General features: G+C 48.4%; 1 protein-coding gene across 4 annotated transcripts in view; it reads right to left on the bottom strand.

The window, feature by feature from the left end:
- The window catches only part of RNF212B (ring finger protein 212B), a 471,927-nt gene that overhangs the window by 443,549 nt on the left and 8,631 nt on the right, over positions 1-19,747 (bottom strand). For all 4 annotated transcript variants that reach the window (XR_013224222.1, XM_077299403.1, XM_077299400.1 and 1 more), the window contains exon 2: positions 15,738-15,839. Coding sequence is in view for 3 of the 4 variants with exons in the window: in XM_077299403.1 (XP_077155518.1) it covers positions 15,738-15,837 (100 nt within the window). In the remaining variant the exon portion in view is untranslated. The remainder of the gene's footprint in view (positions 1-15,737; positions 15,840-19,747) is intronic.

Raw genomic sequence — 19,747 nt, forward strand, 5'->3', positions numbered from 1 at the left:
TTACATATGGACGTGTGAATGAGGTCTTGCATAAGGGCTTTATTTGTGATTTGGAGCATGTTTCATCCTTTACACAAAGGCTTATTTAGACATCAGTTTTTCTCATACGCGTTCTGTGTATTTCAGAGAAAGCACTCGTAAATATGTCTATGGAGTTTTTCACATTGTTGGTCTTTTGCTGAAAGTGAGTGGTCCGCAAAAATGCATGGACGGTTGACCGATATTAATCCAAGTATCAGATCAAATTCGCCAATGTAAGTCTATAGATTCGTTAGAAAATTGAGACAGCACTCGGACGCCATTCATGTGCTATCTGTTATTTATAAACTGCTTGTATACCATATCTTCTAAACCAGACCTGGGCAAAATGCGGCCCCATGGGCACATCTGGCCCTTTAGCTGGTCCTGTGTGGTTGGCAGAACCTAGAAACCGAAGGGCTGGAAATAGTGGCCCGCAGGCTGCACTACACATCCGCTCCCCTTGACAGAATCTCAATTTTAAGCTATTGGCTTATTCCTCCACCATTCAGCCTGTGTTACTATGAGGCCGGTTTCACACGTCAGTGGCTCCGGTACGTGAGGTGACAGTTTCCTCACGTACCGGAGACACTGACACACGTAGACACATTAAAATCAATGTGTCTCTGCACATGTCAGCGTGTTTTCGCGGACCGTGTGTCCGTTGGGAAAACACGGAGACATGTCAGTGTTCGTGGGAGCGCATGTATTACACGGACCCATTAAAGTCAATGGGTCCGTGTAAAACACGTACCGCATTCGGTTGTTTTCCGTGTGCAGTCCGTGTGCCGTGCTGGAGACAGCGCTTACAGTAAGCGCTGTCCCCCCAGCATGGTGCTGAAGCCGCCATTCATCCATTCTCTCCAGCGCTCGCTGGGGAGAAGGGATGAAAAATCTTTTTTTTTTTGTTTTTTTGTGTTTAAAATAAACTTTAGGGCATCCTCCCCCCTCCCACCCCCTGTGCGCCCGGCCGCCGGCATTAAAATACTTAATAATAAAATACTGGCTAAAAACCTGAAACTCTGCTTCAGGAAAATGGCCGCCGCGATCTCCATCTGCGCACGCGCGGCATCCCGCGGCCATTTTCCTGAAGCCGCGGCCAGCAGAGCGCCGCTTCTGCGCACGCGCGGCCAAAGGAAGATGTCCGCCCCCACCGATCACCAATGAAATAGTGCACATCGCGCTCTTTTCACTCCCCTGTGCAGTGGATTCGGGACCTTGGACATGCGCACACCACTATGCCACCAACGGAAAACTAAGCAAGATCTGGGGGAAGACACCACGCCCATCTGACCAGACCAGCCTGATTGACAGGCGAAAACGACTACTTTGGTAACGTATTTCGGCAGCATAGGTGGGGAATCGGGGTCCACAAAATACACTATTGCAATGCACAGCTCAGGCCCTATTTAACAGTATTTTTATCTCATACGGAAAAAACGGGGTGACAGGTTCCCTTTAAAGGTAAACTTCAAGCTCAAGGAACATCAGTGTCAGATTGCATCATCTGTCATTGTCTGAGTCAAAGTGGACTTCATGGGAGACAACCAAGGAGGACACCATTGTTGAAAAAAAAATCATAAAAAAGCCAGACTGGAATTTGCCAAACTACATGTTGACAAGCCACAAAGCTTCTGGGAGAATGTCCTATGGACAGATGAGACAAAAATTGAACTTTTTGGCAACGCACATCAGATCTATGTTCACAGACGGAAAAATGAATCATATCAAGAAAAGAACACTGTCCCTACTGTGAAACATGGAGGAGGCTCTGTTATGTTCTGGGGCTGCTTTGCTGCATCTGGCACAGGGTGTCTAGAATCTGTGCAGGGTACAATGAAATCTCAAGACTATCAAGGGGTTCTAGAGAGAAATGTGCTGCCCAGTGTCAGAAAGTTTGGTCTCAGTTGCAGGTCATGGGTCTTGCAACAGGATGACCCAAAACACAAAAGCTAAAAACACCCAAGAATGGCTAAGAGGAAAACACTTGACTATTCTGAAGTGGCCTTCTATGAGCCCTGACCTAAATCCTATTGAGCATCTTAGGAAAGAGCTGAAACATGCCGTTTGGAAAAGGCAACCTTCAAACACGAGAAAACTGGAGCAGTTTGCTCTTGAGGAGTGAGCCAAAATACCTGTTGAGAGGTGCAGAAATTTTATTGACAGTTAGGCCGGGGTCAGACCTAACATATCAAAATACGGTTCGTTTTTTTCCGGCCGAGATACGCAGAAAAGTTCCTGAACAGTGATCCATATTCAATGCGAGGATGCAATTTTTTTCTCCAAAAATTACATTAGCAAGGTGACATTAACCCCTTATTACCCCATATCCCACCGCTACTCGGAAGTGGGTAGAGAGAGGCTAAGTGCTAGAATAGGTGCATCTTACAGATGTGCCTTTTCTGGGGTGGCTGGGGGCAGATGTTTTTAGCCAGGGGGGGCCAATAACCATGGTCCCTCTCTAGGTTATTAATATCTGCCCTCAGTCGCTGGCTTTCCCACTCTGGCGGAGAAAATTGCGCGGGAGCCCACCCCAGTTTTTTCAGGTGATTTAACCCTTTATTTTAACACCTAGAGCTCCCAAATTTTGCACACACACTACTAACATTATTAGTGAGGAATATGTAAAAATATAACAGATATGAAATGGTTTGCTGTATGTAAACCATGTCCCATGTCCTGTCGGGTTTGGTAAGGAGACAGCAAAAGCCGAATTCACACCGAAGGCATCAAAACTATGAATTAACACATGTGGAATTATATACGTAACTAAAAAGTGTGTAACAACTGAAAATATATTCTAGGTTCTTCAAAGTAGCCACCTTTTACTTTGATGACTGCTTTGCACACTCTTGGCATTCTCTTGATGAGCTTCATGTGGTAGTTATATGGTAGATATATATGTGTGTGTCAATTTCCTCAAACTCAATGTGGACAAATCTGAACTCATCATCTTTCCTCTATCCCATAGATCTTCCTTACCTGACCTATCTATCACAATCAATGACATCATGCTTTCCCCCATACCGGAAATCCGCTGCCTCGGAGTAACCTTTGACTCTACCCTGTCCTTCAATCCGCACATCCAAGCTCTGTCCACCTCCTGTCGCCTCCAGCTCAAAAATATCTCCAGAATCTGTCCTTTCCTCAACCGTCAATCTACTAAAATGCTTGTGCTCCATCTCCCGCCTTGACTACTGCAACATCCTTTTCTGTGGCCTCCCTGCTAACACCCTTGCACCTCTCCAGTCCATCCTTAACTCTGCTGCCCGACTAATTCATCTCTCCCCTCGCTACTCCTCCGCTTCCCCCCTCTGCAAATCTCTTCACTGGCTCCCATTCCCTCAGCTTATCCAGTTCAAATTACTAATACTGACCTACAAAGCCATCCATAACCTGTCTCCTCCATATATCTCTGAACTAATCTCCCGATATCTTCCCTCACGTAATCTCCGGTCCTCCCAAGCCCTCCTTCTCTCCTGTACACTTATTCGCTCCTCATCCAATCGCCTCCAAGACTTCTCCCGAATATCCCCCATCCTCTGGAATTCTCTGCCCCAACACGTCCGACTATCAACCACATTTGGATCCTTCAGACGGAACCTGAAAACCCATCTCTTCAGAAGCCTACAGCCTGCACTGACCCTGCTGCCTCCTCACCACTACCGAAGCTACTGCCTCACCAACACCAGAGCTCCTGCAACCCTCAACCTATTGTCTCCTTCCCCATAATCCTGTAGAATGTAAGCCCGCAAGGGCAGGGTCCTCGCCGCTCTGTATCAGTCTGTAATTGTTAGTTTGATTACTGTAAGTGATATCTGTAAAGGCCCCGTCTCACTTAGCGACGCTAAAGCGATCCCGACAACGATACGACCTGTCAGGGATCGTTGCTGCGTCGCTATGTGGTCGCTGGTGAGATGTCAAACAGCGAGATCTTCCCAACGATCGCTGCTGCGATCTCACTGTTTGACATCTCACCAGCGACCTGTAGCGACCTGTACAACGATGTCACATGGGAGCTATTATGACGATTCAGTGTCTGAGTCGTCAACGAGGTCGTTGGTAAGGTGTCAAACACAGCGATGTGTGCTACCCAGCGGGACCTCAACGATCAAAAAAAGGTCCAGGCCATTCCAACACGACCAGCGATCTCACAGCAGGGGCCTGGTCGCTGCTACGTGTCACACATAGCGAGATCGCTACTGAGGTCGCTGTTGCGTCACAAAACTTGTGACTCAGCAGCGATCTCGCTAGCGATCTCGCTATGTGAGACGGGGCCTTAACTTGTATGTAACCCATTCTCATGTACAGCACCATGGAATCAATGGTGCTATATAAATAACTAGATGGGCATTTCCTGAAGGAAATACATGGTGCTTGAACAGCGCTGCTAGCTTTACAGCAGCACTTACTTTTCACACGCGGGGCCGGGGGGGCACTTACTTTTCACGCACGGGACCTGGGGGTGCACTTACTTTTCACACATGGGACCGGGGGGTGCACTTACTTTTCACACACGGGACGGGAGGGTGTCATAGTCACTTTATTATGATGTTTGACTTTGATAAATGATCATGTCCTAAAATGGACACCGTACATTTGCATAGCTGCCATCTTTGGAAGGTCAAGTTGGAGGTAATGGAAAGGTCGCCATTAATTCCTATGGGAATTTTTATTTTTTTTTTTAAATGCGATTTTTTTAAAAACTACAAATCAGATCGACTCCAAAAATACATAGCACACCTGTCCCCACCGAGGCCTTCGAAACACCACCTGATACGGGGTCTCTGCACCGAGCGGTTCGGGCCGCATTAATTGCAGAAAACGCAGAGAAGAAGAATAATAAAAAACTAGATGGGTATTTCCTGAAGGAACTACAGATAGTGCTTTGAAATGGTACCCAGGCTGCCCCTGCAAGACTTTCACACTTGGGTGCCCCTCAGGCGCTGGTTTGGTAGTTGTAGCCCCTCAGGGTTGAGGATTTGGTGGGCGGGGCCCCTTGGGGGTCCGATTTGGTGGGCGGGGCCCATCGGGGTCCGATTTGGGGGGCGGGGCCCCTCGGGGTCCGATTTGGGGGGCGGGGCCCCTCGGTGCACTTACTTTCCACCCACGGGATTGGGGTGCACTTTCTTTTCACACACGAGACGAGAGGGTGTCAGTCACTTTATTCTGATGTTTGACTTTGATAAATGATCATGTTCTAAAATGGACACCGTACATTTGCATAGCTGCCATCTTTGGAAGGTCAAGTTGGGGGTAATGGAAAGTTCGCCATTATTTCCTATGGGAAATTTTTTATTTAAATGCAATTTTTTAAAAAACTACAAACTACGCTGGCTTCGAAATGACGCCTCACTGGAGTCTGTGCGTGCAGCGGTTCGGGCCGCATTAATTGTGGAAAAAAACTGAATAATAATAACTAGATGGGTATTTCCTGAAGGAACTACAGATAGTGCTTTGGAATGGTGCCCGGGTTGCCCCAGCAAGACTTTCACACTTGGGTGCCCCTCAGGCACTGGTTTGGTAGTTGTAGCCCCTCAGGGTTGAGGCCACTCTGGGTCCAATTTGGTGGGCGGGGTCACTCTGGGTCCAATTTGGTGGGCGGGGTCACTCTGGGTCCAATTTGGTGGGCGGGGTCACTCTGGGTCCAATTTGGTGGGCGGGGTCACTCTGGGTCCAATTTGGTGGGCGGGGTCACTCTGGGTCCAATTTGGTGGGCGGGGTCACTCTGGGTCCAATTTGGTGGGCGGGGTCACTCTGGGTCCAATTTGGTGGGCGGGGTCACTCTGGGTCCAATTTGGTGGGCGGGGTCACTCTGGGTCCAATTTGGTGGGCGGGGTCACTCTGGGTCCAATTTGGTGGGCGGGGTCACTCTGGGTCCAATTTGGTGGGCGGGGTCACTCTGGGTCCAATTTGGTGGGCGGGGTCACTCTGGGTCCAATTTGGTGGGCGGGGTCACTCTGGGTCCAATTTGGTGGGCGGGGTCACTCTGGGTCCAATTTGGTGGGCGGGGTCACTCTGGGTCCAATTTGGTGGGCGGGGTCACTCTGGGTCCAATTTGGTGGGCGGGGTCACTCTGGGTCCAATTTGGTGGGCGGGGTCACTCTGGGTCCAATTTGGTGGGCGGGGTCACTCTGGGTCCAATTTGGTGGGCGGGGTCACTCTGGGTCCAATTTGGTGGGCGGGGTCACTCAGGGTCCGATTTGGTGGGCGGGGGCACCTCAGGGTCCGATTTGGTGGGCGGGGCACCTCAGGGTCCGATTTGGTGGGCGGGGCACCTCTGGGTCCGATTTGGTGGGCGGGGCACCTCTGGGTCCGATTTGGTGGGCGGGGCACCTCAGGGTCCGATTTGGTGGGCGGGGCACCTCAGGGTCCGATTTGGTGGGCGGGGTCACTCTGGGTCCGATTTGGTGGGCGGGGTCACTCTGGGTCCGATTTGGTGGGCGGGGTCACTCTGGGTCCGATTTGGTGGGCGGGGTCACTCTGGGTCCGATTTGGTGGGCGGGGTCACTCTGGGTCCGATTTGGTGGGCGGAGCCACTCTGGGTCCGATTTGGTGGGCGGGGCACCTCAGGGACCGATTAGGTGGGCGGGGTCACTCTGGGTCCAATTTGGTGGGCGGGGTCACTCTGGGTCCAATTTGGTGGGCGGGGTCACTCTGGGTCCAATTTGGTGGGCGGGGTCACTGGGTCCAATTTGGTGGGCGGGGTCACTCTGGGTCCAATTTGGTGGGCGGGGTCACTCTGGGTCCAATTTGGTGGGCGGGGTCACTCTGGGTCCAATTTGGTGGGCGGGGCACCTCAGGGTCCGATTTGGTGGGCGGGGCACCTCTGGGTCTGATTTGGTGGGCGGGGCACCTCAGGGTCCGATTTGGTGGGCGGGGCACCTCAGGGTCCGATTTGGTGGGCGGGGTCACTCTGGGTCCGATTTGGTGGGCGGGGTCACTCTGGGTCCGATTTGGTGGGCGGGGTCACTCTGGGTCCGATTTGGTGGGCGGGGTCACTCTGGGTCCGATTTGGTGGGCGGGGTCACTCTGGGTCCGATTTGGTGGGCGGGGTCACTCTGGGTCCGATTTGGTGGGCGGGGCACCTCAGGGACCGATTAGGTGGGCGGGGTCACTCTATGTCCGATTTAGTGGGCGGAGCCACTCAGGGTCCGATTTGGTGGACGGGGTCACTCTGGGTCCGATTTGGTGGACGGGGTCACTCTGAGTCCGATTTGGTGGGCGGGGTCACTCTGGGTCTGATTTGGTGGGCGGGGTCACTCTGGGTCCGATTTGGTGGGTGGGGCCACTCGCGGTCCGAATTGGTGAGCGGGGTAATCTACTATATAATTGTCTAAGGGCGCTTCCGTCTTTCTGTCACCGTTATTCGTTCGCTGATTGGTCTCGGCAGCTGCCTGTCATAGCTGCCGCGACCAATCAGCGACGCGCACAGTACGGAAGAAAATGGCCGCTCCTTACTCCCCGCACTCACTGCCCGGCGCCCGCATACTCCCCTCCGGTCAGCGCTCACACAGGGTTAATGGCAGCGTTGACCGTGGTGTAACGCACTCGGTTAACGCTGCTATTAACCCTATGTGACCACCTTTTTACTATTGATGCTGCTTATGCAGCACGAATAGTAAAAATATCTAATGTTAAAAATAATAAAAAAAATAAAAAATAGTTACATACTCACCCTCCGGTGGCCCCTCCGGATCAGGAACCGGCCTTTCCCTCTCCGCGCGACGCCCCGGTCACCGCTGCATGCATTGCGGTCTCGCGAGATGATGACGTGCGGTCTCACGACACCGCTACATCATCATCTCGTGAGACCGCAATGCACTCTTGGGACCGGAGCGCGCAACAAGCATCGTGTACCGGCCGCTCCAGGAGGTGCAACAAGCATCGTGTACCGGCCGCTCTATGAGGTGCAACAAGCATCAGGTACCGGCCGCTCCAGGAGGTGCAACAAGCATCGTGTACCGGCCGCTCTAGGAGGTGCAACAAGCATCAGGTACCGGCCGCTCCAGGAGGTGCAACAAGCATCGTGTACCGGCCGCTCCAGTAGGTGAGTATGTAACTATTTTTTATTTTAATTTTTTTTTTTTAACAGGGATATGCAGTATACTATGTGACTGGCAGGGCCGGTTTTAGGCAAAGTGGGGCCCTAGGCAAAAGTTTAAAATGGGGCCCCAAATACTAACATATTGCACATCACACAGAAATAGTAAAAAGATCTAATGTTAAAAATAATAAAAAAAACAAAAAACCTGCTATTCTCACCTTCCGTCATCCGCCAGTGCGCGCGGCTGCCGCCAGCTTCCGTTCCCAGAGATGCATTGCGAAAGTACCCAGAAGACTTAGCGGTCTCGCAAGACCGCTAAGTCATCTGGGTAATTTCGCAATGCATCTCTGGGATCGGAAGCTGGCGGCAGCAGCGCGTGCATCGGGACAGCTTCGCTGGACGCCGGAGGTGAGCATATAACTATTTTTTATTTTAATTATTTTTTTTAACATGGATATGGTGCCCACACTGCTATATACTACGTGGGCTATGTTATATACTGCGTCGCTGCTATATACTACGTGGCCAGTGTTATATACTGCGTGGGCTGTTATATACTACGTGGGCTGTGCTATATATTACGTGGGCTGTTATATACTGCGTGGCTGCTATATACTACGAGGGCAGTGTTATATACTATGTGGGCTGTGTTATACACTGCATGGCCACTGTTATATACTGCGTGGCCTGTATTATATACTGCGTGGGCTGTGTCATATACTGCGTGGACTGTGTTATATACTGCGTGTCTGCTACAGTATATACTATGTGGCTGCTATATACACACATACATACATATTCTAGAATACCCGATGCGTTCGAATCGGGCCACCATCTAGTAGATTACATAACCACGATATGTCTGGTATCTGCTCTACATATACCATACATACATACAGATACACATATAAATACAGTATATGCAAACACATACATATACCATACATACACACAGATACACATACATATACTGTCATACATACACATAGCGTACTTACACATGCATATACCGTACATTCACACACATACCGTACATACATATACCGTACATACATATACAGGCATATACCGTACATACCTACACACATACCGTACATATATATACACGTACTGTACATACACACATACAGTTATGTACACATTGTATACACATACCGTACATACATACACACATATACACATAAATACAGTATACCGTACATACATACACATACCGTACAGAGATACACCGTGCATACACAGATGCACACATATACCGTACATACAGATACACATACATGTACCGTACATACACACAGTATATACACATATAGTATAAACATACCGCACACATATACATACTGTATGTACATGCACATAAACATACATATACAATATATACATACAAATTTATTGCACATACACAGATACACATACATATACTGTGCATACATACACATACTGTACATGCATACACAGCCATACAAATATACCATACATACACACATATACCGTACATATATACACAGATACACAGATAGAAACATACACATAGACACACACACATACAAGCATATACATACACACATACCAATGTGTGATATCAGCTCACAGGTGATCAGAGGAGCCCTGGATGAGGTCACATAGTTCAGCAGGAGAGGGCTGCAGAACCCACTGCTGTGGGGGAAGGGGCACAGAGCAGGCAGGACTGATATCAGCCCCCTGGTGCTGCCGTGTTGTGTGTTGTCCAGTGCAGTGAGCCTCCTCCCCCATCTCTTCTCTGTGAGGTGCAGCCTGCTCTGATTAGAACAGTGGAGGGAGCAGAAGACACACACTAAGTCCTGCTCTTCCTCCATGATGGCTCTATGTGCTGTGGGGCCCCTGACTGTAGGTGAGCACTCACCATTAGGACACGCCATGCAGGAGGACAGACGGCAGCCAGTGAGCGCTCTCCTCAGTCTGGTCACTGTGAGGTAAGGAAAGCGTTCATTGGCCAGCGTCTCTCCCTGCATGACACGCCCCCTTTTTGATCTCCTGCACTTCGCGCCCCGCTCTCTCCCCGGCGTTCCATGATTACAGGAGGGAGTGAGAGGGGCCCGATCCTGCATGATACCGGGCCTGCCTCCAGGGCCCCCCCTCCACCTCTGGGCCCCGGAGCAGTGCCATCAGCAGTATGTCCAACCCTGGCTGGGGGCCCCTAGGCAGCTGCCTAGTCTGCCTGACCCTAACGCCGGCCCTGGTGACTGGACAATATACTACGTGACTGGGCAGTATAACTACGTGGCTCTGCGCTGTATACTGCGCGGCTCTGCGCTGTATACTGCGCGGCTCTGCGCTCCATACTGCGCGGCTCTGCGCTGTATACTGCGCGGCTCTGCGCTGTATACTGTGCGGCTCTGCGCTGCATACTGCGCGGCTCTGCGCTGTATACTGCGCGGCTCTGCGCTCCATACTGCACGGCTCCGCGCTCCATACTGCGGGGCTCCGCGCTGCATACTGCGCGGCTCCGCGCTGCATACTGCGCGGCTCCGCGCTGCATACTGCGCGGCTCCGCGCTGCATACTGCGCGGCTCCGCGCTGCATACTGCGCGGCTGTGCAATATACTACGTGGACATACATATTCTAGAATACCCGATGCGTTAGAATCGGGCCACCATCTAGTAATAATAATAATAAGACTACAGATAGTGCTTTGGAATTGTGCTGTACTGTCACTTTAAGAGCTGATATCTGACAAAAGCTGTGACCTGGTGGGCTGATGTAGAGTTCATAGGCGTTGGCATAGTAACTGTGTCTGACTGCGCATATCAATGAGCTAATTGGCCAGGTGGCATTTGGCAGTTATTTTTAGAAATTGCCTCAGAAATCAGGCCCATTATAAACGTATGGGGAAATTTCCCTATTGAAATGCATTGAGACCCTTTTTTCAAACGCAAGTTGCGCCAAAACTACAAATCCGATCAACACGAAAAATACTTAGCACACCTCTTGGGGACGCTGGCTTCGAAATGACGCCTCACTGGAGTCTGTGAGTGAAGCGGTTCGGGCCGCATTAACTGCGGACTGAATAATAATAAGAAGAAGTTTACCACGATGGAATAACAGTATAGTGCTTTGTTCCAAAGCACTATAATAAGAAGTTAACCACGTTCAGATTACAATATAGTGCTTTGTTCCAAAGCACTATAAATATAAGAAATCGGATTACAATATGTTGCTTGAACCTAGGGGGTTCAAGCACCATAATAATAATATATAGGTGTGTCAATGACGTAGATGTATATATATCTACCTATTCTACGTGTAGACATTTATTCTATCTTTTCTATCCTGTCAGTGTGATTTTACTGTACACCGCACTGAATTAACGGCTTTTCTATAGAACACCGCTGCGTATTTCTCGCAAGTCACATGCATGGTCTGTGTGTAATCCGTATTTTTCTCGCCCCCATAGATTTTCATTGGCGGATTTTTTGCACAATACGCTGACAAATACAGCATGCTGCGATTTTCTCAGCCAGTAAAATACAGCCGAGAAATATACGGCTGAAGGAAGCTGCCCCATAGAGAAACATTGGTCCGTGTGCAATGCGTTGTTTTTGCGCCACTCCCTTGTACGTATTCCTCTCTAGTGTGACCCTGGCCTTAGGCCGGTTTCACATGTCAGTGGCTCCGGTACGTGAGGTGACAGTTTCCTCACGTACCGGAGCCACTGACACACGTAGACCCATAAAAATCAATGCATCTGTGCAGATGTCATTGATTTTTTGCGGACCGTGTCTCCGTGTGCCAAACACGGAGACATGTCAGTGTTCGTGGGAGCGCACGTATTACACAGACCCATTAAAGTCAATGGGTCCGTGTAAAACACGGACCACACATGGACCTTCTCCGTGTGCAGTCCGTGTGGCGTGCAGGAGACAGCGCTACAGTAAGCGCTGTCCCCCCCACATGGTGCTGAAGCCGCGATTCATATCTTCTGTGCAGCAGCGTTTGCTGCATAGAAGATATGAATAATAGTGTTTAAAATAAAGATCTATCTGTCCGCCGCCCTCCCACCCCCTGTGCGCCCCCCCGCTGTTCTGAAAATACTCACCCGCTTCCCTCGTTGGCTGTCGATGCTTCCTGGTCTGGCCGCCCCTTCTACTGTATGCGGTCACGTGGGGCCGCAGATTAGAGTCATGAATATGTGGCTCCACCTCCCATAGGGGTGGAGCCGCCTATTCATGACTGTAAATGAGCGGCCCCACGTGACCGCATACAGGAGAAGATGGGGCGGCCAGACCAGGAAGCATCGACAGCCAACGAGGGAAGCGGGTGAGTATTTTCAGAAAAGCGGGGGGGGGGGGGGGCGCACAGGGGGTGGGAGGGCGGCGGACAGGTAGATCTTTATTTTAAACACTATTATTCATATCTTCTATGCAGCAAACGCTGCTGCACAGAAGATATGAATCGCGGCTTCAGCACGATGCAGTGTACCACACGCGTGGGTACCACACGCTCCGTGTGGTACCCACTCGGCACACGGGCGGCACACGTGTGCCGCTCGTATGGCCTACGTGAGCTCACGGGCACGGATAACTCCGGTACCGATTTTTTCCGGTACCGGAATTATCTGGACGTGTGGGACAGCCCTTATAGGAATTGTTTGATTGCAGTGATTGCCTCAAAAGGTTGTGCAACAAAATATTATGTTAAGGGTACCATCATTTCTGTCCAGGCCTATTTCATTACTTTTTTTAAAAAAAAATTCTGTGGAAGCATGGTTGAAAAGCAAAGTCTGACTTTCATTTATTCATTTTCATAGATTTTTTATTTATTATTACTTTTGTCAGATTCAAGTTATTTATGTGACCATTGTGGGTTTTTCTGTCATTAAACAAGGGGTACCAACATGTATTAGGTGCAGATTGTTCTGCAGCTTATCTGCAGTAAAATCTGTGTGTAAGGCCACATTCAGACATTCGTGTGACACGTATATGATGTATCCATTTTTTTCACTGATAGAACAAGTACCTATTATAATCTATGGTACTTTTCACATGTCCATTTGTTTTCACACACCTGGTGTTGGTGCAAAACTCACAGAGACATGAACGTTATTTTCCAGTATCATGGATGAAAAGAGCCAATACAAGTCTATGGGTCCATGAAAACACATTCAGCACATGAATGACATCCATATACCATCCGTTTGCTGTGCGTATTTTACATTGCAAATGATAGAAGCTTTGTAATTCATTTATTTAATCATTGATGAAAAACACCAATGATACACTGATCCAAAACACTTGATGACTCGGGTACTATTTTTTCACATACTGTTTACATATGGACGTGTGAATGAGGTCTTGCATAAGGGCATAATTTGTGATTTGGAGCATGTTTCATCCTTTACACAAAGGCTTATTTAGACATCAGTTTTTCTCATACACGTTCTGTGTATTTCAGAGAAAGCACTCGTAAATATGTCTATGGAGTTTTTCACATTGTTGGTCTTTTGCTGAAAGTGAGTGGTCCGCAAAAATGCATGGACGGTTGACCGATATTAATCCAAGTATCAGATCAAATTCGCCAATGTAAGTCTATAGGTTCGTTAGAAAATTGAGACAGCACTCGGACGCCATTCATGTGCTATCTGTTATTTATAAACTGCTTGTATACCATATCTTCTAAACCAGACCTGGGCAAAATGCGGCCCCATGGGCACATCTGGCCCTTTAGCTGGTCCTGTGTGGTTGGCAGAACCTGGAAACCGAAGTGCTGGAAATAGTGGCCCGCAGGCTGCACTACACATCCGCTCCCCTTGACAGAATCTCAATTTTAAGCTATTGGCTTATTCCTCCACCATTCAGCCTGTGTTACTATGAGGCCGGTTTCACACGTCAGTGGCTCCGGTACGTGAGGTGACAGTTTCCTCACGTACCGGAGACACTGACACACGTAGACACATTAAAATCAATGTGTCTCTGCACATGTCAGCGTGTTTTCGCGGACCGTGTGTCCGTTGGGAAAACACGGAGACATGTCAGTGTTCGTGGGAGCGCATGTATTACACGGACCCATTAAAGTCAATGGGTCCGTGTAAAACACGTACCGCACATGGTTGTTTTCCGTGTGCAGTCCGTGTGCCGTGCTGGAGACAGCGCTTACAGTAAGCGCTGTCCCCCCAGCATGGTGCTGAAGCCGCCATTCATCCATTCTCTCCAGCGCTCGCTGGGGAGAAGGGATGAAAAATCTTTTTTTTTTTGTTTTTTTGTGTTTAAAAAAACCCCTGTGCGCCCGGCCGCCGGCATTAAAATACTTACCCGGCTCCCTCGACGCTTGCTCTCCGCCCCGCAGCTTCTCCTGTATGAGCGGTCACGTGGTGCCGCCCATAACAGTGATGAATATGCAGCTCCACCCCTATGGGAGGTGGAGCCGCATATTCATCAACTGTAATGAGCGGCACCACGTGACTGCTCATACAGGAAGAAGCTGCGGCGCTGACAGGAAGCAGCGAGGGAGCCGGGTAAGTATTTTAATGCCGGCGGCCGGGCGCACAGGGGGTGGTAGGGGGGAGGATGCCCGAAAGTTTATTTTAAACCCCCCCAAAAAAAGATTTTTCATCCCTTCTCCACAGCGAACGCTGGAGAGAACGGATGAATGGCGGCTTCAGCACCATGCTGGGGGGACAGTGCTTACTGTAGCGCTGTCTCTCCTGCACGGTCCGTGTGGTACCCAGGCGGCACACGGCTGCCGCACGTGTGCCACACGGATGACCTACGTGAGCTCACGGACACACGGACACGGATAACTCCGGTACCGATTTTTCCGGTACCAGAATTATCTGGACGTGTGAGACTGGCCTGAATCAGAGCAGCAGCCATGGTAAAGTCAGTCAGTGAGATCAGTCTAAACCCAGGTGCTGTGGGGATGATACTAAATCTTAAGGCCATGTGCACACGCTGCGGATTTTGCTGCGGATCCGCAGCGGATTTGACGCTGCGGATCCGCAGCAGTTTTCCAAAAGTTTACAGTAGCAAGTAAACCAATGGGGAAAAAAACGCTGTGCACATGCTGAGGAAAATTCCGCGCGGAAACGCAGCGGATTATTTTCCGCAGCATGTCACTTCTTTCTGCAGATTCCGCAGCGGTTTTCAACATGCACCAATAGGAAAGTGCAGTTGAAAACCCGCAGAAGAAACCGCGAGAAAATCCGCAGTGAAAACCGCAGTGGTTTTGCACTGCGGATTTTCCGAATCTGCAACGTGGGCACATACCCTAAGGATATGTGAACACGTTGTGGAAAGGTGTGCAAATTTTTCCGCACTGATTTTGGTAAATCCGCAGGAAATCCGCACTGCGGATTTACTGCGGATTTACCACGGTTTTGGTGCGGATTTCACCTGCGGTTTACACCTGCGGATTCCTATTATGGAGCAGGTGTAAACCGCTGCAGAATCCAGACAAAGAATTAACATGCTGTGGAATAAACAAAGCAGCGTTTCCGTGCGTTTTTTTCCGCAGCATGTGCAATGCAGATCTGGTTTTCCATAGGCTTATATGGTACTGTAAACTTATGGAAAACTGCTGCGAATCCGCAGCGGCCAATCCGTAGCAAAATCCGCAGTGTGTGCACATACCCTCAAAGTATATATTTTGCTACAAGTGTTCTTCAAGCGACGTAGTTATGAAATATATGGAACACACCTTGTGTAATGCATGTTTTGCATAGAATATGTCCACAGCTAGTGATGTAATAAGCTGTTTCCTGACGCATGTGGCACACATTACAGTGAAACCAGTCCATACCTTAAAAAAAAAAAAAAAAAAAATAGAATTTCTGATTGATCATAATTTTAAATATGCAAGAAATTTTTCACATAATACAAAAGTTTTTGTGGGCTAAACTGAAACAAAAATTGCAAGAACATTAAATAAACAAATAAATCACCATGATTGTAAAGGGTTATATTTGGCACAAAGAGCCAGTCTTAAACCAGGATCACACTACCATATAACACGGTAGAGAGCTATGCAATAAAACAGTGCATAGCACTCTGCCCAGTGTTATACTATGGGGCATGCCAATTTAGCATTAGGAAAGCAATCGCAGCATGCCGTGATTAGCAGCAAGACTCGGCTCACTCGCACCCATACAAGTGTATGAGTGCGAGTGAAACATCAGACTGCATCCCAGTGCAGTCCGATATGTGGCAAGTCAGGCCATTACATTCTTCCTCTCCTTCACACCTGTGCTGATTCTCTCATGCGGAGCACAGTAGAATGACACTCAGCTCAGGCTCCCAGCAGAGCTGGAGCCAAGAATCATTAGCATATCGCATCCATCCCATATGCTGGTGTGATTCCAGCCTTAAAGCTAACTTGTCATGTCCCCAAACACTATTAAACCCTTAATCCCCGAAGGTATTTTCGCATTTTAGTTTTTTCCTCCCCTTCTTCCAAGAGCCATAACTTTTTTATTTTCTGGTCAATATGGCCAAGTGAGGGCTTGTTTTTTACAGCACGAGTTGTACTTTTGAACGTCAGCATTTGTTTTAACATATCATGTAGTGGAAAACGGGAAAAAAATTCCACGTGAGATGAAATTGCAAAAAAAAAAGTGCAATTCCACAATTCTTTTTTGTTTTGCTTTTTAACTATGTTCTCTAAATGCTAAAACTGACCTGCCATTATGATTCTCCAGGTCATTACGAGTTCATAGACACCAAATGTGTCTGGGATCTTTTTTATCTACCGTAAATGGTGAAATTTTCTTTCAAAATTTGTAAAAAAAAAAGCGCCATTTTCCGATACTCGTAGAGTCTCCATTTTTCGTGATCTCAGGTTGCGTGAGGGCTTATTTTTTGTGCGCCAAGCTAACGTTTTTAATGATACCATTTTGGTGCAGATACGATCTTTTGTTTTCCAGTTATTGCATTGGCCTATTTAAAAAAAAAAAAAAAAAACATACTCCAGTTCCTCGCATCATGTTCTCATACACTTTATGCAGTTAATAGCCTGTGTCTGTACTGCTACATACTTAGGCAGTTAACTGGTTCATGCAGCTTTACATGAACACCCGAGCCTTACACTATGGCTGGTCCAAATAACTAAAGCAATTGTTACCATCCACCTCTCGTGTCTCCCCTTTTCCTCATAGTTTGTAAGCTTGCGAGGAGGGCCCTCATTCCTCCTGGTATCTATTTTGAACTGTGATTTCTGTCATGCTGTAATGTCTAATGTCTGTACAAGTCCCCTCTATAATTTGTAAAGCGCTGCGGAATATGTTGGCGCTATATAAATAAAAATTATTATTATTATTATATTATTGCATTCTAATGCAATGTCGTGGTGACCAAATAAAAGTAATTCTGGCATTTTGACACGTCACACCAGACCTTGGAAATCAAGGTCCCAGAATCTGGAGGAAGAGTGGATTCCGCTCGCGCCCCTTGCGCACACATGTCAGCTGTTGAAAACACCTGATATGTCGCGGCTTTGAGGAGGGGGAGTCTGCCAGATGACGTACTATCCCATCAGCTGGCAGAAAGGGGTTAACCAGTGATATATTTTACCTCACAAAAGGAATCCACTGTGATCCCCTGCTGTTATGTCAATATTATCTTTTGCTTCCTCCCCTGCCCAGGAGATGTGGTATACATGGTCAGACACAGTCAATTTTTAAAATGAACTTTCGTTCGTGGGAAAATCCCTTAAATGTGACCGGCTTCCTCTGCCTGTAGACAAGTCGCGCATCTGCCACCGGGATCAGCCGAATGATTCACTGCACCTGCGCGTAATTCGTGCAGGCGCAGTAAATCAGACCGCCACCGCATAGAGCTAGATAGCCGAATAGCCGGCAATTCAATTGTCGGTTTTTACTAAATCATTACAGAACCAGACAGGATATGAGACATGGCTTACATACAGCGTCCATTACATTTTTATATGTCCCGCACTAATGTTAGTAGTGTGAGTGTGTAAAATTTGGGAGCTGTAGGTGTTAAATTAAAGAATTCACGGAAAAAACTGGCATGGGCTCCAGCGTAATTTTCTCCGCCAGAGAGGGAAAACCAGTGACTGAGGGCAGATATTAATAGCCCAGAGAGGGACCATGGTTATTGGACCCCCCTGGCTAAAAACATCTGCCCCCAGTCACCCGAGAAAAGGCACATCTGTAAGATGAGCCTATTACGGCACTCAGCCTCTTTTTTCCCCACTGCCCTGTAGCATTGGCATATCTCTATATATAATTGTCTAAGGGGTACTTCCGTCTTTCTGTCCTCAACTTCAGTAACGGAAATCCCGTGTCGCTGATTGGTCTCGCCAGCTGCCTGTTATGGCTGCCGCGACCAATCAGCGACGGGCACAGTCCGATTAGTCCCTCCCTACTCACCTGCAGTCAGTGCCCGGCGCCCGCATACTCCCCTCCGGTCACCGCTAACACAGGGTTAATGTCAGCGGTAGCGGACCGCGTTATGCCACGGGTAACGCGCTCCGTTATCGCTGCTATTAACCCTGTGTGTCCCCAACTTTTTACTATTGATGATGCCTATGCAGCATCAATAGTAAAAAAATGAAATGTTAAAAATAAAAAAAACCTGCTATTCTCACCCTCCGTAGTCCGCCGAGCCGCGCGCGGCTGCCGCCATCTTCCGTTCCCAGAGATGCATTGCAAAATTACCCAGAAGACTTAGCGGTCTCACGAGACCGCTAAGTCTTCTGGGTAATTTCGCAATCCATCCTGGGAACGGTAGATGGCGGCAGCCGAGCGCGCATTGCCGGAGCTTCGGTGGATCCCGGCAGGTGAGTATATCACTATTCTTTATTTTAATTATTTTTTTTAACAGGGATATGGTGCCCACACTGCTAAATACTGCGTGGGCTGTGTGATATACTGCGGGGGCTGTGCTATATACTACATGGGCAGTGTGATATACTACGTGGGCTGTGTGATATACTGCGTGGGCTGTGTGATATACTGCGGGGGCTGTGCTATATACTACGTGGGCTGTGTGATATACTGCGGGGGCTGTGCTATATACTACATGGGCAGTGTGATATACTACATGGGCTGTGCTATATACTACGTGCCGTGTTATATACTGCATGGCCTGTGTTATATACTACGTCGCCTGTATTATATACTGCGTGGGTTGTGTTATATAGTACTTGGGCTGTGTTATATACTGCGTGGCCTGTATTAACGCATCGGGTATTCTAGAATATGTATATAGCAGCCACATAGTATATAGCACAGGCCACGTACTATTTGTCTGCTATATACTACATGGCTCCTATATACTACATGGCCTGTGCTATGTACTATGTGGCTGCTATATACATACATATTCTAGAATACCCGATGCATTAGAATCGGGCCACCATCTAGTGGAGTAATAAGGGGTTAATGTCACCTTGCTATTGTAAGGTGACATTAAGCCTAGTTAATAATGGAGAGGCGTCAATAAGACACCTATCCATTATTAATCCAATACCAATATAAAACCTTACAATAACAAGATGACATTAACTCCTTATTACCCCATATGCCAATGCTACAGGGCAGTGGGAAGAGAGGCTAAGTGCCGGAAAAGGCGCATCTTACAGATGGGGGGCAGATGTTTTTAGCCGGGGGAGGGGGGGGGTCCAATAACCATGGTCCCTCTCTGGGCTATTAACATCTGCCCTCAGTCACTGGCTTTCCCTCTCTGGCG

Source organism: Ranitomeya variabilis, chromosome 1, assembly GCF_051348905.1.
Source record: "Ranitomeya variabilis isolate aRanVar5 chromosome 1, aRanVar5.hap1, whole genome shotgun sequence".
Classification (NCBI taxonomy): Eukaryota; Metazoa; Chordata; class Amphibia; order Anura; family Dendrobatidae; genus Ranitomeya; species Ranitomeya variabilis.